Source organism: Scyliorhinus canicula, chromosome 2 (genome assembly GCF_902713615.1).
Source record: "Scyliorhinus canicula chromosome 2, sScyCan1.1, whole genome shotgun sequence".
NCBI classification, from domain to species: Eukaryota; Metazoa; Chordata; class Chondrichthyes; order Carcharhiniformes; family Scyliorhinidae; genus Scyliorhinus; species Scyliorhinus canicula.
Window position 1 is genome coordinate 119,477,195 of NC_052147.1, and position 23,893 is coordinate 119,501,087.

Sequence of the window (23,893 nt, forward strand, 5' to 3'; positions counted from 1 at the left end):
AAACTTTAATGTGGAGATGCCGGCTTTGGACTGGGGTGAGCACAGTAAGAAGTCTTACAACACCAGATTAAAGTCCAACAGGTTTGTTTTGAATCACTGGCTTTCGGAGCACTGATCCTTCCTCAGGTGAATGAAGAGGTGGGTTCCAGAAACATTTATATAGACAAAGTCAAAGATACACGACGATACTTTGAATGCGAGTCTTTGCAGGTAATTAAGTCTACAGGTCCAGATGGAGCAACTGGAGAGAGGGATAATCACAGGTTAAAGAGGTGTGAATTGTCTCAAGCCAGGATAGTTGGTTGGATTTTGCAAGCCCAGGTCAGATGGTGGGGGGTGAATGTAATGCGACATGAATCCAAGTTGAGGCCGTACTCATGTGTGTGGAACTTGGCTATAGGTTTCTGCTCGGCGATTCTGCGTTGTCACGCGTCCTAAAGGCCGCCTTGGAGAACACTTCCCCAAAGATGAGAGGCTGAATGCCCTTGACTGCTGAAGTGTTCCCTGACTGGAAGGCAACATTCCTGCCTGGCGATTGTTGCGCAATATCCGTTCATCCATTGTCATAGCGTCTGCATGGTCTCGACAATGTACCACGCTTCGAGACATCCTTTCCTGCAGCGTATGAGGTAGACAACATTCGCCGAGTCGCACGAGTATGTACCATGTACCTGGTGGGTGGTGTTCTCACGTGTAATGGTGGTACCCATGTCGATGATCTGGCATGTCTTGCAGAGATTGCCATGGCAGTGTTGTGCGGTGTCGTGATCGCTGTTCTGAAGGTTGGGTAGTTTGCTGCAAACAATGGTTTGTTTGAGGTTGCATGGTTGCAAGTAGTGGGGGTGTGGGGATGACCTTGGCAAGATGTTTGTTTTCATCGATGACGTGTTGTACTTTAAAACACCTGTCAGTAAACCCAAGCATTCCTTCTCTATTTGTGTATACCATTGTTCAGTCGGCGTCATTGCTCTGGAAGCATAGGCAACTGGTAACCATAATGAATTGTCATCTTTCTGTAACAGAACTGCTCCTATTCTGCTCTGATTTGCATCAATCGAGATTTTTGTTTGTCTGGGTCAAAGAATGAAAGAAGAGGTGCAGTTGACACTATAAATTGAGGCATTCATTTTGATTATTGTCAGTCCAATCAAATGTGGTAGACTTCTTGATGAGATTTCTGAGACCAGTCGTTCTGGACAAGAGGTTGGGAATGAATTTCCCGAGAAATTTCTCCTTCACTAACTCTACCCAGCACTCCCTGAGGTCTGATTTATATACAGAGAAATTGTGGTGCCCTCTAGTGTTTGAATTCCACAGAGATGTAATAATTAACCCTTCACTAGCTTGCCTATATACAAATCATTACATACATCACTTTTTTTCAGCAATAAAGTTCTGTACTACCAAGCACCTATGTCATGATGTTTAAAACATACTTGATGTGGAGATGCCGGCGTTGGACTGGGGTGAGCACAGTAAGAAGTCTGACAACACCAGATTAAAGTCCAACTGGTTTGTTTCAAACACGAGCTTTCGGAGCACTCGTGTTTGAAACAAACCTGTTGGACTTTAACCTGGTGTTGTAAGACTTCTTACTGTAAAACATACTTGTGCTTGTAATGACAAGATTTAACTTTCTATGATGAGGTTTAATGGGCAAATACAGCAGATTCCTGATCAAAACAGGGAGGCTGAGGACAAGATGCCGTTTTTATGAGGTTAAAATGAGAGCAATGCAACTCAAGACAGCAACTTTTGGATATTCATGTGTGACAGTATATCTGCTCCTCGCCTGAAGTTGGTATGCCATTTATCCATAAATAATGAGCGCTATTTGACTTGACATTATTTTTACAGCAAACCCTGGTGCAAAACATTCAAAAGTCATTTGGGAATTTTCATCAAATGAAAGGCAAATTGATTGCTTGTCATCATCTAACTGACTGGTTTTAAAATTGAAGATGTTAATTTAGAGGATAAAACCATTCGCAGGTATAGTTCACGTTTCACGTTAAAATCCTGTTGAGTTTCGTTTAACACAAAAATGCTTTTCAGAACAAACATTATTGGTTTAGGCTTATTGAAAATCCAAACAACTCTGAAATGAATCATAGGCTTGTCAAAAAAGTATGTCAGCTTATAATAAAAATGAGTCCAATTGAGCAAAAATAAATTTAAGTGTCTGTTTTTGGCAGTAGGTGAGTAATTTAAAAAGCCAGTTAATGTGGATAAATAAACCTTTCACACATGCAAGAGAAATGTATAATTTGGGTCTGAGTTTCCTAATTAAACAAGTGGCCGTCCTCAATATTCCCTCCACTTCTATCGTCACTAATGCAGTTATTCACTAAGCAGGTGGACAAGTGGACCACATGCGCTCTGCCATAAGTGTGGAGGCCAGCACGTCCAATGAGATGAAACCTCATTACCGAGTGTAAGTGGACCCAACCGATTGAAGAAAAAGATTAATTGAAAAAAATAGAACTTTGTATTGCTTTGACAAGGAGTCTTCCAGACTTGAAATGTTAGCTCCGTTCTCTCTCCACAGATGTTGTCCGACCTGTTGTCCAGCACTTTCTGTTTTTGTTTCAGATTCCAGCATCCGCAGTAAATTGCTTTTATCTTTGTATTGACCTTCTTACTAAGACAATCAGTGGGGAACAGGGAGGCTGCCTCCTGCCAACCACCCCCCCCCCCCCCCCCACCCTCACACATACACACACACGTGCACACACACACAGCATGGTAGCACAGTAGTTAGCACCGTTGCTTCACAGCTCCAGGGTCCCAGTTTCGATTCCTGGCTTGGGTCACTGACTGTGCAAAGTCTGCACATTCGCCCCGTGTCTGCGTGGGGTTTCCTCCGGGTGCTCCCGTTTCCTCCCAGATGTGCAGGGGCCTCACGGTAGCATGGTGGTTAGCATCAATGCTTCACAGCTCCAGGGTCCCAGGTTCGATTCCCGGCTGGGTCACTGTCTGTGTGGAGTCTGCACGTCCTCCCCGTCTGTGCGTGGGTTTCCTCCGGGTGCTCCGGTTTCCTCCCACAGTCCAAAGATGTGCGGGTTAGGTGGATTGGCCATGCTAAATTGCCCGTAGTGTAAAGTTAATGGGGGGATTGTTGGGTTACAGGTATACGGGTTACGTGGGTTTAAGTAGGGTGATCATTGCTCGGCACAACATTGAGGGCCGAAGGGCCTGTTCTGTGCTGTACTGTTCTATGTTCTATGTTAGGTGGATTGGCCATGCTAAATTGCCCTCAGTGCCAAAAAGGTTAGGTGGGGTTACTGGGTTATGGGGATAGTGTGGGCTTGGGTAGGATGCTCTTTCCAAGACTTGATAGGCCAAATGGCCTCATTCTGCAGTGTAAATTCTATGATTGATCACACGTTCACCTCTGCTGACAAATTACCACCCACCTTTGCGGCAAAGTGAGATTGCCAAGTGGCAGAGTTGTGAGACTCCAACAGCCTGTGCCCCCCTCCCCTCACTCCAGCCATGACCGTACTCTGACACAGTCGGAAATACAGTGCATTGCCGGACACAATTTTTGCCTCACAGAGAGGCTTTTTTAGTTTTATGCCAAGGGTGTGATAATTAAAATACAATGAGCATTTGTACATGGATATTATCTGGACCCCGAAATAGCAAAAAATCGGTCTCCGTCGGATGAAATGACAAATCCCTCAACACAGCCTCTCCCACCTAAGGACTAGCCACAAAATATTCACTCTTATCAACATTTAATTTATATCCTGAATAGGAACCAAACTTCTACAATATCCTCATTATCTCATCCATCACTGGCCCTGGATTCCTTACGTACAGCAGAAGATCATCTGCGTACAGGAATACCCAATGCTCCACTCCACTCCACACAATCCCTTTCCGTTTGTCCGATGCCCTCAAAGCAATTGCCAGTAGTTTGATCGCTAACAGGAACAATACAGATGACATAGAACATCCCTGTCTCATCCCCTGTGTAGCCTGAACGACCCCGAATTCAAGGTGTTCGTTAACACACTACCAGCAGGCGTGTCGTATAACAGCCAAACCCACAATACAAATATAGGAGCAATCCCAAGCCTCCCCAGAACCACGAACAGGCAGTTCTATTCGACCTTGTTGGACACTTTTTTGGCATCCAGAGACAATTATCTCTGGTCCCTCCCTTGGCGTGAGAACACCTTTAAACTGTAGCTGATGCACAGCCTGGCCCATGGACAGAAGGTCAAACTGCATTTGCAGTTTATTCCTGCGCTCTAAGAGCTCTGGCGCCGGGTCACTCGCATATTCTCTGTCTACACCCAGAATCTCGTCCACCTCCTCCTGACTCTCCCGCATCTGACACTCTCCGAAGTGTTGGTGAAACTGCCTCCGAATTCTCAATGGAACTATTATTACTGGACTCCCTGAGTATTTCCCCGGGGCCATCGGGAGCGGCGCTGTTGCTAGTGCTTTCAGTCCCGACCCCCTACCCAAACTCTCCTCCATTCTGACCCACTGGGAATCAATCCCTCTGACCCAGCTCCGCACCTTCTCCACACTCGCCGCCCAGCAGTAATACATCTGGTTCGGAAGACCCAAACCCCCTGCCTGCCTTCCCCTCTGTAGCAGCACCTTTCTAACTCTGGCCACCTTCCCTGCCCATATGAACGAAGTAAACCTTCTCTCAATCTCTCTGAAAAAAGCCTTTGGCAGGAAAATCGGCAGGCATTGAAAAATAAACAGAAATCGGGGCAGCACATTCATTTTAACCACCTGTATCCGACCCACCAATGGCAGAGGGAGACCATCCCACCTTGCCAGATCAGCATTCACTCCCCACCAAACTAGAAATGTTGTACCTGCAGAGCCCCCTCCACACTCCCGGGCAACCTGCACCCCCAGTAACCTAAAGTGAGTCCCTGCCCTATGGAATAGCAGCCCCCTCAGCCCTGCTCCCACCCCCGGCCGAGACACCACAAAAATAGTCACTCTTGTCCAGATTTAGTTTGTACCCCGAGAAAGACCCAAACACTCGAAGCAGCTCCAATATTCCCCTTATCGACACACTCGGTTCCGACACGTATAACAGCAAGTCATCGGCATATAAGGACACCATACTCCCCCCCCCCCCCCCCCCCCCCCCCCCCGCCCAACACTATTCCTTTCCATACCCCAGAACTAAATGCGATGGCCAACGGCTCAATCGCGAGTGCAAACAGCAGGGGGACATAGGACATCCCTGCCTAGAGCCACGGTGGAGAGAAAAGTATCTCAAACTGATATTGTTTGTGCGAACATTCGCCCTTGGCTCCTTATATAGTAGCTTTACCTAGTTCACAACTCTTGGTCGAATCCTAAACAGTTCCAGAACTGCCATCAAGTATCCCCCATTCTACCCGGTCGAACGCCTTCTCAGCGTCCAATGCCACAACCACCTCTGTTTCCTTCCCCTCTGCCGGTGCCATAACAACGTTCAATACCCTTCTTACATTTGAAAAGAGCTGCCTCCCTCTCACGAACCCCATCTGATCTTCACCTTCGGGAGGCACTCCTCCAGCCTACCCACCAGTAACTTCACCAATACTTTTGTGTCCACATTCAGAAGCGATCCTTATCTTTTTTTTTAGCAACAGGAAAATCGATGCCTGCCCCAACATTTGTGGCAACACCCCCTTCCCTATCGTCTCTTCAAACATCCCCACCATCAGGGGTGCCAGCTTATCCTTGAATTTTTTATAATATTCCACCGGAAACCCATCCTGCCCTGCCACCTTCCCCGACTGCATCCTCCCAATTGCATCCTTTATCTCCTGCTCCACTATCGCTCCTTCTAATGTAGCCCTGGCCCCCTCCCCTAACCTCGGGCACTCCAACCCATCTAGAAATTCCTGCATCTCACGGTCTCCCCCAGGTGGCTCTGACCTGTACAACCTCTCATACAATTCGTCAAAAACCTTGTTAATCAGATCCGGAGCCACCACCAATTTCCCTGCCCTATCCCTCACCTGAACAATTTGCCTTGCCGCTGCTTCCATCCGGAGGTGAGCTGCTAACATATGCCCTGCCTTATCTCCATGTTCATAAACTGCACCCCTTGCTCGCCTACGTTGGCGCACTGCCTTCCTGGTCGATAGCTGGTCAAAGCTCGCCTGTAGTTCCTTCCTCTTATCCAGCTTCGCTGGGTCCCCATCTTCTACGTAACTCCTATCTACCTCCAACATCTCATCTATTACCCTCTGCCACTCCAACCTCTCCTCTTTGTCCACCCTGGCCTTAAACAAAATCACCTCACCTCTCACCACCGCCTTTAGAGCCTCCCAGGCAACTGCCTTCGACACCTCACCCGTATAGTTGAAACCTACATATTCCTTAATTATATTTTCAATTTTGTCACAGAACACTTGGTTCCCCCAAAAGTCCCACATCTAATTTCCACCCCGGCCTCTGCACTACCCCCTTCTCTAGTACCATATCCACCCAATGTGGAGCATGATCTGACTCTGCAAATACCGAGTATTCCGACCCCTTAACCCCAGCCAGCAAAGCCTTCCCCACCACGAAAAAGTCGATCCGCGAGTATACCTTATGGGCTGCTGAGAAAAACGAGTACTCCCGTTCCCTCGGGTGCAGAAACCTCCAAGGGTCCACCCCTCCCATTTCCACCATTAGCCCAGCCATCGCCTTTGACCCCCTGATGGGACCAGCGAGTGCGGCCGTGACCTGTCCAACCTTGGCTCCTGCACCAAGTTCCAGTTCCCCCCCCCCCACTATCAGTTCGTGTGTGTCCAAGTCGGGGATGGCCCCAAACACCTTCTTTGTGAATCCCACATCATCCCAATTGGGACCGTATACACTTAACAGCGCCACTAACCTCCCCTCCAGCGCTCCTTTCACAATCACATATCGACCTCCCTGATCTGCCACCACCTTCTCCACCTGGAAGCATACTCTTTTGCTGACCATTACCGTTACCCCTCGAGCCCTTCCGTTAAATCCAGAGTGAAACACCTGACTAACCCAGCCCTTTTTAAGTCTCACCTGGTCTTTCACCCTCAAGTGAGTCTCCTGCAGCATTGCTACATCGGCTTTCAAACTTTTAAGATGCGCCGCAAGCACCCTTGACCTCTTGACCGGACCTCCTAACCCCCTCACGTTCCACGTGACTATCCTAACTGTGGGTCTCTCACCCCCCTCCCCCCCAACACTTCTTATCCATCATCATCATACCACCGGGCCCTGCCCCATGAGCCTGACCCACCCCTATCCATTATTAATATCGAACCCCTTCCCCCCCTCCCAAAACCCCCCCTGCATTTCCTCTTAAAAAAACATCTCCCAGCATCTGGGTGCATAAACCACCTTGCAGCTGCTCCCCCTGTCTCTTCCATGAATGCTATTAACACCTTTGCCTTCCCTGAAGGGACCTGCGGCCTGGAGCGATCCAACTTTGGATCCAAAACGCAATTCAACCACCCACCCCCAAACTAAAATCAGCTGGGGTGTATCCAGCTCCGGAATGCTGCCAACAACCACCTCATAAACATAAACATTGTCCCAATTCGGATCACCATCACCACAGTCCTCCACCTTTAGTCAGCCATTTACACTGCAGTGCAACATTCCTGCCCTAATTTCTGGGTCCCAGACCCATCTAATATGGCCACCGGCCCAACCCCAAAGATGAGACAAAGAAAAGCTGTCACTGTTAGTTCACCCTTTCCCCCGCTCCCCCATTATTCCCTTCTTCCCCTTCCTGGCCCACAGACTGCCTGGCACTAAACATCCTTCCACCAAACCCCCACCACACAAACACAGACCTACAGCTCGGCCTACTACGCTCCTCCCATCCTGGCCCAACAGGACTCAGCTTCTTCCTCCACTCCACTCCCATTTGCTAGCCACCCCTTTCTCTATCGCTGGCAAAGCAGCTCCCCTCCCAGATTTTCTCAAACAAGAGCCAAAATATCACCTTTACCCTCAACCATGCCCAAATCCCAGCAAAAGCAACAAAACCTCTCCAAGAAAAAAACAAGGAACACATAGCACCGCGCTCAGTAGAGCAAAAGCAAAGTAGTAGAAAGCACATAATCAGCATAAATACATCATCCAAATGCCCCCTTCAAACACAGAGTCCCAAATAGTCCTCTTCACAACGGTCCCAATTTTTCTCTCTGATGAAGGCTGCTACTTGCTCTAGCGTATCAAAAAAGTGATAATTTGAATCCAGTGTACACCGGGTACACCATCCCAAACCACACGCCCATATTTAACACTCAATTTGGCTCGTTGAAGACCGCACACTTGTTTGGCAACTCCGTCCTAGTATCTTGATATATTCAGACTGTATGCCCATCCCACTTGATGTCTGAATCCTTTTCACCCACTCCAAGATCCTTCCTTTGATAACTATGGAAGCGGATTACTGTGTGGGCAGCACAGTAGCATAGTGGTTAGCACAGTTGTTTCACAGCTCCAGGGTTCCAGGTTCGATTTTTCCGGCTTGGGTGACTGTCTGTGCAGAGTCTGCATATTCTCCCTGTGTCTGTGTGGGTTTCTTCTGGGTGCTCCGGTTTCTTCCCACAGTCCAAAGATATGCAGGTTAGGAGGATTGGCCATGCTAAATTGCTCTTAGTGTCCAAAAAGTTTGGGTGGGGTTACTGGGTTACGGGATAGGGTGGAGCTGTTGACCTTGGATAGGGTACTCTTTCCAAGAGCCGGTGCAGACTCGATGTGTCGAATGGCCTCCTTTTGCTCTGTAAATTCTATGATTGTATGATCACCACCCACGATGGCTCAGTTGGTCTTGGCTTTTGCCTGAGAGCCCAATACGCTCATTGCAGCTCCGGAGGGGCGAACACTTCAGCCCCTCCCACCAGCCAGGAAAACATTTCGGAGAAAAACTGGGTCAGCCTACGGCCCTCCACTTCCTCCGGCAGCCCCACCAACCTGATGTTTAACTGACACAACCTATTCTGCCTGTCCATTTGTTTGCCAAACTTTTCCAGTTCCTGCACCATTACCACAGCCAACGTGTCTAGAGTAATGGGTGCGGCAGCCATCTTTCCTCCCTCACCTTCCTTCAATGGGCAACCTCCCTGAACCTCCTTAATATTGGGCTTTTTAGGCAACGACTTCGATATTTCACCATCAGGAAAAAAATCACCCACTCACCTCACTGGGTTTGGTCACTAAATCGCCTGGAAAAACGGATAAGAAGGCTCAAATAAAAAGACCTTGCCGGGAACCACTTTACATGCGTCTTGCCTTCACATGATGTCACCGGAAGTCCTCGTGGTTGACTCTTAAATCCTCTTTCACATGGCCTAGCAAGCCACTCTGTTAACGAATGTTAACAAATGCTGGCCCACCCAATGACACCCACATCCCATGGATGAATAAAAAATTTACATAAGTTTAATTGTTTTCTAGAGCTAATTTCAAAGCGCTTTTAAAATTTGTGGTATTTAATTTGAGTTTCTCTTGGGTGGACTATTCTTTACATTGAGCAATCTGAATAGCTTGTATTCAATGATAGTGGGTCGATGGTTATAATTAAAGGCCAACTTTAGGTTTCTGGCACATATTTATCTTTTCTTACTGGTTCTAAAAAATGGAATTATTATTCTCGGCACACCCTATTTAATTATAATAGCAATAACTATGCTGTGAAGATATATACATATAACTTACTCTGCAAAATTAACTGATGAGCATGGCCATTAGCCTGTTTAAATGGATGAATGCCATTGTTACATTCAGGAGCAGAGGAATTCCATACATTGAACATTGCTAACTAATATTGCCACAAATAATGGGTGCATTTTTATGTGGTTCAACAATTTTATATTATTCTAGAACACATTTAATTACATTTAATAACCTAAATTCAACTTACAAAATCCTTTAAGTGCTTGCTGAAAGGAAGTATGCAAAAAGGGCATATAATATTAGGGTAAAGTAATTATAGCATGTAGTGAAAGTATGTATACACATAAATTTTGAAATAGCTAGCAGCATTTAAGCATTAGAAGTCTTTTGAATCCCTGTGGGAATCTCTAGGAAGTGGATTGTATTTGAGTTATGGAAATTATTTTTCTGACTGGTTACAAGGCTTGTAAATAGAGATTCCAAGGTTAAAACTAAATATACAACTGCTTCATTTATTAACACGCTAATGCAAATCCAGAATTATCAAGTAGCAATTCAATGTATGCAGCAGAAATTAAAAGTTACCAGTCACATATGATTATCATTTCAAAGACATTAAAGGTAATAACTTTATTGTTGTCTTTCTTTTCAACAATTGAAAGTAATTAATAACACATGTTTTTATTTGAGGTCTAATGTAAATGGTGCTCTTTCGAAGGGTAATTTTAAAAGGCGGGTTTAGTAATGCAAAATAGGGAAGCTGTACATGTCACCGCATTTTCTATTTTGATCATGGATGAGACCCTGCACTTATTATGCATACTTTGAAGAAGTATTATGAACCAGAGTTTAATGCTTTTCACAGAACAATGTTCAGTACGAGAAGTGAGATGGAATGAGAAACCACATGGGCAGTGTAGTATTTTACATTTATTCTTAAGTTTTATGTTTCCAGATTTATGGCCTCGAAGCAAAGAAAATAAAAATTGCTCTATATGCAGAGCAGAATTATAATAGAGAAAAATGCCCCAGTTCAGTAAATTAGCAAAGATAAGTAGTTTTGCTCTGCAATGTTTAAGTATTAGCTGTTCAGTTTGTTTAAAAACAACTGCTGTTTTAACTTAATGTACTTAATATTAATATTGCACTGATAGCAATGTTTGAAGCTGATAACAATTACACACCCACATAACAATGTGTAAAATTAGCTTCAGTTTTACCTGTAATATGCTTTGGATTGGTAAAAACAACAGATGTTTAAAATATTTGTTGGAATACTTAAAATTACTCCAAATGGAGCAGTTTACAAATAGCCTCTTCCAGTTTAAAGTTACCTCTGTGTTCATTGATTCTTTCAATGTGATTGTCTATCAGACTGTAGTGAAAAATATCCAGCCCAATACCGTGTTATTATCAATACCACTTCAATCCTTCATTGGAAGCAAACTATCTTAACTTGTGTTACAATGATTGCAGTTTTTTACATAAATTATACCTGTGTTTTATCTTGGCCTCAAACAAGCCATATCTAATAGGGATCATGGCAACCGAAGCGTTTGCCCCAGATTGAGGCCAATTTGGAGGTCATTGGGAGGTGTACAAATTACATACAGTCAGAGGTTGCAATTATCCTTGAGAAAATGTAATCCATTGTCACGTACGGAAGTTCAACAGGCATATGTGCATCTTTCAGCGATGGCTGTTCTAAATTTGAAAGAATTTTAAAGCAAAACTTACTAATAAAGGTACTAGATAAAATTTGGGTTGAGATGTGCATTCTTTGAAATCTGCAATGTCAGAAGTTCTAGTTCTCAGCTTCCTTTTCAGTGTTGCTTATCATTTCTAATGTCCAGCACCTTTGAAGTAGGATTTTTATTTTTGTAAGTGATATTTCAATTGAGTTTACCATGGCTTGTTTTCAAAACCACGGATTTGTTCAGAATTGATTTCTTTAAGAAGTGTCGAATTTTATTCTAGATGAGGTCAGAGTTGCACAGAGATTAGTTCCTTCAATGAAATTAAATAATTTCACATTAAACGCAGGAAACGCTAGACACAGGAGATTTGACGGTCGAATAAAGGTCTCCACCCAGATGTACTGATGATCCTGTTGGGTACTTTCTGCTTCGCTATGAAAAATTTGAAATGATAAAAATTTGAAATTGATCGTTAAGGCGAAGGATTTTTATAAACACATAAATTGAAAAGGTAGCCAAGATTGGTGGGATCAGTTAGAGTCAACATGAACCATTATGTATTTTGGAGTGAAAAAGTAACTATCATAATTCATATGTATTTTGCAGAGCTAGGAGGAATAGAGCTGTAAGGCTTTGATGGGGAGAGTTCCAAATACAAAAAACACTGTTACTTGAGATTTTAGAATTAGATTTAAATTTATTGTCACGTCTACTGAGGTACAGTGAAAGGTATTGGGCGAGATTCTCCCATCGGGAGACTAATTACCGACGCCGGAGTGAAAACCGGAATGTTTCACTCCGGCGTCGGAGGCCGCTCCCCGGTTGGCCGGTGCCAACCCGCGCATGCGCGGTTGCCGTCCTCCCCGTGGGTGCCCCGCAAGAAATCTCGGATTGATCTTGGGAGGCGGTGGAGGAAAGGAGTTCCTCCTTCAGAGAGGCCGGCCCGCCGATCAGTGGGCACCAATCGTGGGCCAGACCCCTTTTGAGGCCCCCCCCCCCCGGTGCTGGATCCCCCCCACAGGCCACCACCCAGTGTTCCCACGCTGTTCCCGCCGGCAGCGACCAGGTGTAGCCGGCGCCGGCGGGAACCCATCGTATTCGGCAGGCCGCTCAGCCCATCCAGGCCAGAGAGTCGCCGCTCGCCCGTTACAAACAGCGAGTGGCGATTCTCCGAGCGGCCAGCCGTAAATCTCGCCACACCGGTTTGTGGGGGGTGGGAGAGTCGCGTGCGGGTGCCGGGGCGGCGTGGCGGGACTCGCCCGGTGCCCCAGCGATTCTCCCACCCGGCGTGGGGGGGGGGGGGGGGGGTAGAGAATTGCACCCATTGTTTTGCATACAGTCCAGGCAAATAGTTCTATAGATGAAAAACATAGGACATATGACAAATACACAATGTAAATACATAGACATTGACATCGGGTGAAGCATACAGAGTGTAATGCTACACAACAGAGAAGATGCGTGGAGAGATCAGTTCAGTCTATAAGAGGGTCATTCAGAAGTATGGTAACAGCGAGGAAGAGGCTGTTTTTGAAACTGTTACTGCGTGTTCTCAGACTTTTGTATCTCCCGCTGAATGGAAAAAGTTGGAAGAGAGAATAACCTGGGTCGAAGGGGTCTTTGATTATGCTGCCCGCTTTTGCAAGGCAGTGGGAGGTGTAGACAGAGTCAGTGTTTGGGAGGTGGGTTTGCGTGATGGACTGGGCTGTGTTCATGACTCTCTGTAGTTTCTTACGGTCTCGGGCTAGGCATTGCCATACCAGGTGTGATGAAGCCAGATAGGATACTTTCTATGCTGCATCCGTAAAAACTGGCAAGAGTCAAAGTAGACATGCCGAATTTCTTGAGGAAGTATAGGTGCTGTTATGCTTTCTTGGTCGTAGCATTGATGTGGGTGGCCCAGGCCAGATTGTTGGTGATGTGCACACCTAGGAATTTGAAGCTGTCAATCATCTCCACCTTGGCACCATTGATGGGGAGAGGTTTGTGTACAGTACTTCGAAGTCAATGACCAGCTCCTTAGTTTTGCTGACACTGCGGGCGAGATGATTGTTGTTGCACCATGCCACTAGGTTCTCTATCTCCCTCCTATACTCTGACTCATTGTTGTTTGAGATCCAACCCACTACAGTTGCGTCATCATCAAACTTAATCATTCAAAAAGAAACTATCATGAGAACTGACTGTGTTATTTGTTTTATTAGCGCCTGACAGATTATTTACATCTTGCTGGGAATATGACTCTGTTCGGCCTCTTCTGCTCTAATTTCCTCTGTCCCTTATCAAAGAGGATCTTGGTTCATTCGAATGGATCTTCCTAACAATTACGCCCAATATAGTTCCTTAATCCTTGAGAGGAGATTCTTCAATGAGCGTCTCTGGATTTGATTTTTTTATCATGATGGCTTATTTATAATGAATAACGCAAGTCAGTAGTTGGGTTAGATTCTCACACTACCTGCTGGGCAGTAATAGAGGATCAACTTTGCATGTTTCTACTTTTGAAAACTCACATACTTATGATATATTGATCCATCGTTCCTTCCACAGTGCTATTATTAGCTAGCCAGCCATACTTTTTGAGCTGAATTAATGCAGTAAGACAATACTCCTGCAGGCAATGTCTCATCATTCAAACTTTAATCCTCAAATAATCTGAAATACTTACAAGCCAAGCAAACTTGATTTGGAAATTGATTCCACAATTACTGGCTTATATAGCTTTCTTCGGTACAAATCTGAAAACTAAATGCTTTTTTATGTCATCCAACTGCTTCTCGAAGCTGTGTTTCTAAAATGAATGGAAATTAAGTACAGGTGAATGAAGTTTAATTGAATGAACTGAAGGTGAGTTGAGTTGAGAGTAACCACCTTTGACATCAAGTATGGCTTTAACAAGCTCTATTTTCTATGTTAATACCTCTGTCAACAAAATGATTGTATTTCTAAATGTTGGCGAAGCTAGGATTGTGTAAATAATGAGGTTTGGCTCAGCTCTAGAAATCCATTAGCTTGCTGAGACACCTGAGCCCCAGGGAAAAAAATTCTTTATTTGACAGCTCTGGCTCACTTATCTTATTTTGTCAATTTCATAATGTTTATTTTCACAGGACAAAAAGCTTTCCAGTGCTTTCAGCTACTTATATTTAAATGATGTGGATGATTGAAACTTTTATTGGATTGTAGTAAAAGTGTTTTTATGAATTAATTCCTTTTTTTTTAAATTGATACATACTATCATCAATATAGGGTTCATTGGTTCTATATAGAGCATATTGTGGGTGGATATGTACAAAAGTGCCATAGCTTGACATGGAGGGTATGAGGAGCCATGGGTGTGAGTGGAGGAGCATAGCTTGACATCAGGGCATTGAAGGACTATGGAAGATGAGTAGAGGGCATGAGGTGGCATGGATGGAGCACAGGAGTGTTTGAGGGACCATGTGAGGCTCAGGGCCAGCCAGCCTTAATAATTTTATCATAACTGGGACAAAGTCCCAAAGCACCTTTCAGAAAGCCGGCTTTGGTACCCAGCAGCCCCTATGGTGGCCTCTGAACACTTTCTGGGATGGCAGGCCCAACTCCCCTTAACAATTTTGGCACTTTCTACCGAACCCAACACGCCGAGGTGACAAATCTCCAGACTTCCACTATCCACTGTGAAGATGAAACTCCAGTCCAATTTTTCCCAAACCCTGTCGTCACTGGCATATATAAAATTTAATGTCTTGGGAATCCGAAGTCTCAACGTTTAAGTCCCATTACTGTCCTGCAACTATGTCCAACCTTAAATCTGGACTCCATGCCTGACTTTGACACGTTGTTCATCCATTCCGAGTGAACCCCAATCCATCTTTTTGGCACCCCGGCGCCAATGGCGGCGAGTCTCCGCTCTCTGGAGAATCGCGTGCCAGCGTCGGGGCGGCATTGAAAGACTGCATTTGAAAACTGCCAGTCAGTCAAACCCAGGAAGGCAAGTGCTTAATGGATGGCACTGCTGGGACAGCAAGGAGGCCCATGGAGATGATCATTGGACCCTGTACTAAAGGACACAGGCATTTCGGGTTCAAAGAGACTTGGGATGAGGGGGATCGGGAGGGTTGTTTGATATTGGGTGGTGGGGGGTTGTAGTGGAAGTTGGCGGGGGGGGGGGGGGGGGGGGGGGGGGGGGGGGTTTAGCACCGGTTTCCAAGGCCCGGTAAGGAGAAACAATATAAGTTAACATTTTGAGGGGGGTGCACCCGAGGGCACACCAAGAAGATGCAGCACCCCTTCCTTTCCACATTTTCCATGAGTTATTTTTAAAAGTGGCTGCCTAAATCTCAGCTGCCCATGCCATCTGTTTTATGGCATAGGCAGCGTATTATTCAGGTTGATCGGCTTGCTAACATGTTCAATTATCTGTTGATTGTTTATTTAAAAATTGCTGGCAGGCACCTCGCCTGGCAGCCGTGTTATCGAGAAAGCATTCAGTGTAGGTGGGAAGCAGTGGGCTAGCCAGCCATCATTTTTACATACTCCCACCCACTGAAAACATGCCCAGTGGAGGCTGTATAATTCAGCCAAACGCACTACCCATCTTTTGATCAGTGTTTGGCTCAACAATATTAATAATTACATCTCTGGCTCAGTATCATTATATTTATTATATGACATGTGCACCTACATATGACAGTGTTTTTGTTTGCGTACATATGTGAGTATGTGTGTGATTTTGTGATGGACATGCCATAAAATGGTAGCTGGACACATAATTGTGAGTATCTATTTGAGTCGACCTGTAATTACAATGTACAGGGTTGACTAATCTTTGAGATTCAGTATTGTTGAACACTTGTTGAAGTCTGCATCCATTGGTGCTAGGCACTGACAGTACCTTACACAAGTGGCCAATATTTATCTAATATGTGTTGACCATTTAACCATCACAGGCCTGATCCAAATGTCTAGGATTACAATGGTTCAGATATGTTTAAAAATGTAAAGTTCCACCTAGTATCACTGGATAATGATTCTCTTTCCTTAACCTACGGACATGAGGCTGTTCATTTTTCCCTCACAGTTACTCTGCCTGAGATTAAACTATTTAAACCATCTCCAAAATCCTCTCACTAAATTTTCATTTGATGCATTGACGTGAACCAGTTCAACCATTAACCAGCCAGACATTAATTTGATTCTCATTTGTACTCTACTAAACAATGGAATTCAGTAAATATGGGCCACAATTCTCCGGCCATTGGGATTCTCTTTTCCAGCCAGCAGTGCAAACCCGCCTGTGAATTTCCCGGTGGCTTGGCGTGGCTTCCACGGGAAATCCCATTGAGAAGCGGCAGAAAGACAGAGGGCGCGATTCTCTGCCCCCCACGCCGGGTGGGAGAATAGCGGGAGGGCCTCCCGAATTTTTTCACGCCCTCCCGCTATTCTCCCCCCCCCCCCCCACCCACGCCACGAATCGCCGCTCGCCGTTTTTTACAGAGAGCGGCGATTCTCCGAGGCCGATGGGCCGAGCGGCCGGCCCTTCACGCCCGTTTCAACACGGCAGCAAACACACCTGCTCGCTGCCGTCGTGAAACAGCCACCAGATGCCTGTTTGGGGCATCTAGAGGCCCGATTGGCACGGGGGCACCACGACTGTGCTCGGGAGGGGACAGGCCCGCGATCGGTGCCCACCGATCATCAGGACAGCGTCCAAAACAGACACACTCTTTCCCCTCCGCCGCCCGGCAAGATCAAGCCGCCACGTCTTGCCGGGCGGCTGAGGAGAAAGACGGCAACTGCGCATGCGCGGGTTGGCGTTGTCCAACCTGCGCATGCGCGGCTGACATCATCGGCCGCGTCAGCCGCCGTGACGCTTGACGTGCGGCCTTGACGACCGTCATCAAGGCCGCGCCACCGTGACGCACCGGGCCCTGCCCGGAAGCCTTTATGATTCTCCGCATTTGCGGAGAATCTCGCCCAGAATTTTGCCACTTGCAAACGGTGTGGCACTGAGAAACACAGGGCTGGGGGACCAGAGAATCCCGCCAATGATAAGACTTTGGGAAAACACCAGGAAGCATCTTTGAGGAAAGGAGAATGTCACCATGACCTGACCTAGCTCACCTGTAACCTCAATTCCACATCTTGAGGTTTACTTTTAACATCTTAATCACAATTGGGAATAGGCAACAAATAATGCTTTGCCAGCATGCACACCTCCCAAGAACAATTTTGTATTAAAGTTCTTCAGTGTCAAACATTTTAATTTAAATTTCCATTTCGATTGCAGATTGTCAAACTACTGGATGGCAAACGCTCTCAGACTGTGGGAATTCTTATATCAAGTCTACATCTGGAGATGAAAGATATACGGCAAGGTATGCTTTGAACAAAATTTATGAACCCACTTAAATTTGATTATTTATGAATTAGAAATCCCAGTAGAAGATACATTTCCTCGGTTTCTGCTTTCCCTGGCCCAAATTACCTGCGGGAAAGTCTGGTCCTGCTGACGACGAGGCCCCACCATGGAGAGGGGATGAATGATGGAAAAACCCATTGATGATGGTGGGATTGGAAGATCCCACCAATGGCAGGCCACTAAATTGATATGAATTGCAATGGCTTCAACTGAGATTTCCTGGCTCTGTTTGCTGCTGGGATCGTTCAGTCCCACTGATAGTCAATGGATTTGTGGCTGGGCTGCCAGATGCCCTGCGGTGGGTCTTGTCACAGCAGGCTGGAAATACCTGCACCACGTACACCTTTCTCTTCAAGTTTTGATATACTTGGATCAGTTTGCTACTTTGTCCATTTTCCATATTTTTCATACCACCTTTTAAATGTTCTTCAATATTTTATGTGCGTCTGTGTTTTGTAGGATTCGGAAAGAAAACAAGGGGGATAATTCCATTTAATTTCTTTGCCTTTAACTTTTGTAAACCTGTTGCCCTGCACCCCATTCACCCTAAGCTGATGTACTATCTGTGGACGGAATTTAGTGCAATCCACCAAAGCCAGATTTGTGGAGGGAGGGGTTGTGTAATCACACGGTCGAGTCAGAATCCTGATGGCAGGAACTGAGGATTGGCGGGAAGTTAGTGAGGCTGCAAACCTGCATGAATATGGTAGGAAGCCAGTTAAGATTAAGAAGGCAGTTATGAGATATTTTCACCCTGTTTACAGCAATTAAACACACAGTTTGGGATTAATGGGTCATCAGATTTCTGACCAGTGAAAACCAGCGATGTTGAAGCAAGGTGTCTTTCCGAAGTGGAAGGTCAGCCATTTCCCAGAGGATAACAGAAGGACTTTGGAAAACTACAAACTGAGAGTCATAGATTAGCAGGGAGAGGACCTGATGGTTCAGCTAGATTCAAGGGTTTATATCAGCATTTAAAAACCGGGGCAGCAGCCAGCAAAGGAGCTAAAATCTGACCCATGATGATTAAATACCAAATATGTTTTGACACATAAGCAGTGGAGGAGCGGTGCCATGCGACGGGTCTGTAGGCACCAGGGCATCATTATCAGAAAGGTAGCAAACATGCCCGTCTGCACAATGTTAAGGGATGGAACCCAAGCATCAGTTGACGTCTGGGTCCACCTGGAGGATCCCTCCTGGCAAAATTTAATTCTAACCTATGTATCAGAAATATTTTGCAAATTGCTTGCCAACAAATATGCAGTCACCATACATCAGATATATCTGTGGGTGTGATATCCAAAGTTTACCATCCACGGTGGTGAAAGAGCAAACAGTGTTATGGATATTTGGAGAGTGTGTGTAAAAGGCATTGAAGTATCCGATCAACCATGATGGCATTGAATGGTGGAAAAGAAACGATGGGCTGAATGGCCCACCCCTATTCCTGTGTTTCTAAAAGAGAACATTTCAGTTATTGATCTCATTAAACTGCCACAAATACAGAGAGTAAACTTTGTGAGGCTGGGCAGCAGAAAGTCTAACAAATTGTTTCCAGTGCTTCTGTGGTAATGTCCTGGGTTACAGTAGCATAGTGGTTGCGGGTTCAGAGAGATGAGTTCAAAACTTTTCACAGCAGCCGAGGAATTTAAATACAATTAATTAAATAACTGGTATCAGTCATAGTAAACATTTAATTTCAGTGTTATTGTAAAATCCCACTGGTTCACTAATATCCTCCAGGGAAGGAAATCATCCATACTCACCCGGTTTGTGTTATATGTCACACAAGAGCCACAGCAATTTGGTTGACTCCTAACTGCCCCTCTGAAATGGTCGAGCAAAGGCACTCAGTTGCGTACACGTAAGTGGCCCATAGAATTATAGAAACCCTGCGGTGCAGAAGGAGTCCATTCGGCCCATTGAGTCTGCACCGACCGTCCGAAAGAGCATTCCAGCCAGATCCACTCCCCCGCTCTATCCCCGTGGCAAGGTAATCTAACTTGTAACATCCTGGACACTTAAGAGAATTTAGCCGGGCCAATCCATCTATCCTACAAACATTTGGTCTGTGGGAAGATATCGGAGTACCTGGAGGAAACTCACACAGACATGAGAAGAGCGTGCAAACTCCACACAGACAGTCATCCCAGGCTGGAATCGAACCCAGGTCCCTACCGCTATGAGGCAGCAATGCTAACCACTGTGTGGCCCATAACCTTGTCCAGAATAACTAGGGAAAGACAATACTGGATGTGCCGACACCATGTGAATAAATAAAAACACAAATCGTGGTGGTTTATGTACTTTTCTATATGTCCTGCCCAAATTTCCTTCTAATCTACGTGAAACTTCTAGCCTATTTTGCCCAATATGCTATTGGTTCACAGCAATGCCTGCCAGTGTAGTATTGCTATCTCTTTGTGTCATTTAATTTCCCTCAGATCCAATGGGCTTTCTATTAAAGGTGCTATAATCCTCTGGTGTGTTTATCAACTACAGTGTCCAATTTCTGTGGCATGCTGATGGGTTTCTGAGTATTAACTTATCGGGCCCGAATAATTAATCGACACACTTGATTTCCTGCCAATCTATGAATAGCACATCCACCATGTATTGTTACTTTTTTATGGACAGTGTCAATTTGGAGAATTCTTATCTCCAGATACTAAATGTTCAACCCTACCTTTGAATTATTTTACATCTACTTACCCCCCAAAGACATGTTCAATATTTGAAGTTAAGATCAGCACCATGTTTAGATGTTGTTCTTCTTAAATCTCTGTGACTGGCTGAAAATATTGCACTGTCTGTTTTATCTGTTCCAACGTGTGCTTTATCATTTTAACACACATTCTATTTATTCCAACAATCTTCCGATCCTGCCAAAGCCTTCCATCACCGTGGGTTACCTGATGGCTACGGGAAAATCTATTGTGGTGGAGCTGAGAATTCCGCCCATGGATGTATTATTTGTTTCCCAGGATCTAAACTATAATATAAAATTCCTCTTAATGAGTTTTCTCTTTCCACAGAATGTAACTTTTTAAAAATAAATTTAGAGTACCCAATTCAAATTTTTTCCAATTAAGGGGCAATTTAGCGTGGCCAATTCACCTACCCTGCACGTCTTTGGGTTGAGGGGCTGAGTCCCAGCAGACACGGGGAGAATGTGCAAACTCCACACGGACAGTGACCCAGGGCCGCGATCGGACCCGGGTCCTCGCCACCGTGAGGCAGCAGTGCTAACCACTGTGCCACCCTCACCACAGAAGTTAATTTTTTCCTTCATGTGTTCATCTCTAATGGAATACCATAAATCAGTGGGAAAATATAAAGTGGCATTTATCATCCAAGATATTTGGGCTACAGTATTGAAGCATCGGAAGAGTATACTTTAATACATGAAAAGAATAGATGGGCCAGCCTCTTTTTTTTAACTCAAATGTTCAAAGAGCCAATAGGCCAGTTGATGGTGACAAGAGAAAGTCAGCACCCCTGTTATAACCCTAGAGGAGGTCCAGGGATCTGCAACATCAGAATCCCAGTGCCCTCACCTGAATATGATCTACCCAGATGAGGGAGTGGAGCTGACCCCCCCTTTTCCTAGGACTGCTGGGATATAAATACCCCGGCCCAGGTGTGGGCTGGATGCGGGAGACTTTTTGAGGAGTAGGATTAGTGTATAGTAAGGAAAATAAAATCAAACTTTTCGACAGACATTGTTTCTGTGTGGTCGCTTGCCTGAGACTTTAAACCCCAAAATATATCCCTCAAAAGGTGAAGGACCCAAAATGGCAGCAATGTATGGCAACTGTATTTTCAATTGTTATACTGAAAGAGCATATGGATGCGTAGACATTTGCCCAGCTTTTCATATTCAACAAAGACTATTTGAAGGTGGCTGCTTTAACTTTTGTCTTGTCTTTGCCTATGAGAGAGAAGCCGGTTTTGTCCTCAACCCACACAGAAGACCTGTTCAATGTGTTTACATCAACTCTCATGATTGTACATTAGGTTTAATCTGAGTAACCGATTATAGTTTAAAATTTCTTCATAATAGTTTTCATGACAGGCCAGCAAACCACCCTGTAAGACCAGACTTTGCTGACACAAAGCTGAGCAAATCTAGGGGTTTAAAAAATATTTTCTTTGTTCTGAGTAACTTGTAACATGTGTTCTTTTGAATTTGCCTTGAAGATCAAGGGATTTAGCATGATGAACCCAGGCCAGATCTGGTGCCAGAACCATTTTGCTCATGGCTTTGTGGGGCATAAGGGCTCTCAACCGTCTGTCAATCCTATCGCAATTCTCTGCATCATAAATCACACAGTTATTGTGGTATGACAGAAAGTCAGTCAGACCAGGGGCATTCTCCAGGGATTGTTCTGTAGATGGCTGACGTGTTTGTTAAAGACTGGCACACCAGACAGGTCACAAAGTTAAGCCAAGAGGGATTTGATCACTGCGCTCATATTCCTCTGGCTGGCTGCCTTGGTGACAATCTCCTCTGAACTTTACAAATGAAAATATAATTTTGTTCCTCTCTTCTGCCGCATGAAGCATGATCCTTCAGAAAGCTTTCCAGCTAGAAAAAAAAAATGTTGCATTTGAACGGTCCCAGAAAGTCTGAGGCAAGTGACTTTTGTGCAGTTGAATGAATTTTCTCAGTCACTAAATCAATATAGAACGAGTTGGCAAAGGAGAGAAAAGCAAATTTTCCTTGCTGAATGTCAAAAGGAATAATTAACAAAGGAAGTGCTGCTTTGCTGTGGCTACCTGTGGAAAATAGAAAAAAAAATGCTTCCAACAAAATTTACTTTGAATACCGCAGAATGACACATAAGCTTTTATAGATGGGCTGGGCTGGGCTAAATGTCTTTTGAAAATAATTAAGTTTGTTTTCAGGCTCAGGATAGCATAAGTTCACACAATTGGTAAATTAATGCAACCAAACCAAGAACATGTGGATTCCAAATACTCTTTTTATGTGTCACAGTACATGAATTTAGTTAGAAACTGCTTTAATGCGTGTGCCTGCTAGTTTGTTAAGTGCACTAGGCTGATCTGTTTTTTGTCGTCAGTGATGGTTATTATAACCAAATGGACACAATGCTACGCTAATGATCTTTCTGTGTATAAATTCTTGTTTTTGTGAGCGGACATCATAGTTCCACAGGAAAGTGTTTGCCTTAATTTACCTCAAAATAGATTTCAAAAGCCAGACTTGGCTGAGAAACAGTTTTTTCTACTTACAAGACTCCTATAAAATCACCAGTTCTTCACAGCATGTGTCTGCTTCCTTTCTGTTTATCTCAACGTTTCAGTAAAGTGGAAAATCTGAGCAGACAGTATTTGTTTAGATTGCTAATAAGGATTGGTAACTCATAAGAAAGCCAGCAGCCTGACAATGCAATTAAACAACATTTTTTGGATGCAACTTCTTGGCCTTTCCCGCCACGCTGCTACGTATTCAGAGACAGAGGGTGGGGTTTTATGGCCTTGTCGCGGTGGGGGCGGGGACAGAAAATGCGGTGAGCTGTTGCACGGTAGCACAGTGGTTCCCACTGTTGCTTCACAGCGTCAGGGTCCATGGTTCAATTCCCGGCTTGGATCACTGTCTGTGCAGAATCAGTACATTCTCCCCATGTCCACGTGGATTTCCTCTGGGTGCTCCGGTTTCATCCCACAAGTCCAGAAAGACGTTCTGTTAGGTACTTTGGACATTCTGAGTTCTCCCTCAGTGTTCTCGAACAGGCGCCAGGGTGTGGCGACTGGAGGATTTTTACAGTAACTTAATTGCAGTGTTAATTTAAGCCTACTTGTGACAATAAAGATTATTATTTTAAAAATGTCCATTGACTTCGATGGCAGAGGAAAATCCCGCAGGCGGGATGGACTGTAAGATTCGCTTGCATCACTTTTGTCTTATTAAGACTACCTATTAGTTTATTGAGAGAATGCATTATTTGAATTATATTTGAACAACCATTGGAGATAGGATATACCAGAAACAGTCATTTAAAGTCCTGCTTCTTTCCGTAAAACATGTAATGTGGCTTAAAATCATTGAGGTGTATATATAGTCAGTTCATGTGAGCTATACAGAGAATTCCAGTAAGTATAATCTTACAGAACATTGATCATTATCAATAAT

The 23,893-nt window shown here is 44.8% G+C and overlaps 1 protein-coding gene across 2 annotated transcripts in view; it reads left to right on the forward strand.

The window, feature by feature from the left end:
- The window catches only part of fmn1 (formin 1), a 532,192-nt gene that overhangs the window by 280,633 nt on the left and 227,666 nt on the right, over positions 1-23,893 (forward strand). For both annotated transcript variants that reach the window (XM_038785764.1, XM_038785772.1), the window contains one exon: positions 17,602-17,689. In XM_038785764.1, the coding sequence (XP_038641692.1) occupies positions 17,602-17,689 (88 nt within the window). The remainder of the gene's footprint in view (positions 1-17,601; positions 17,690-23,893) is intronic.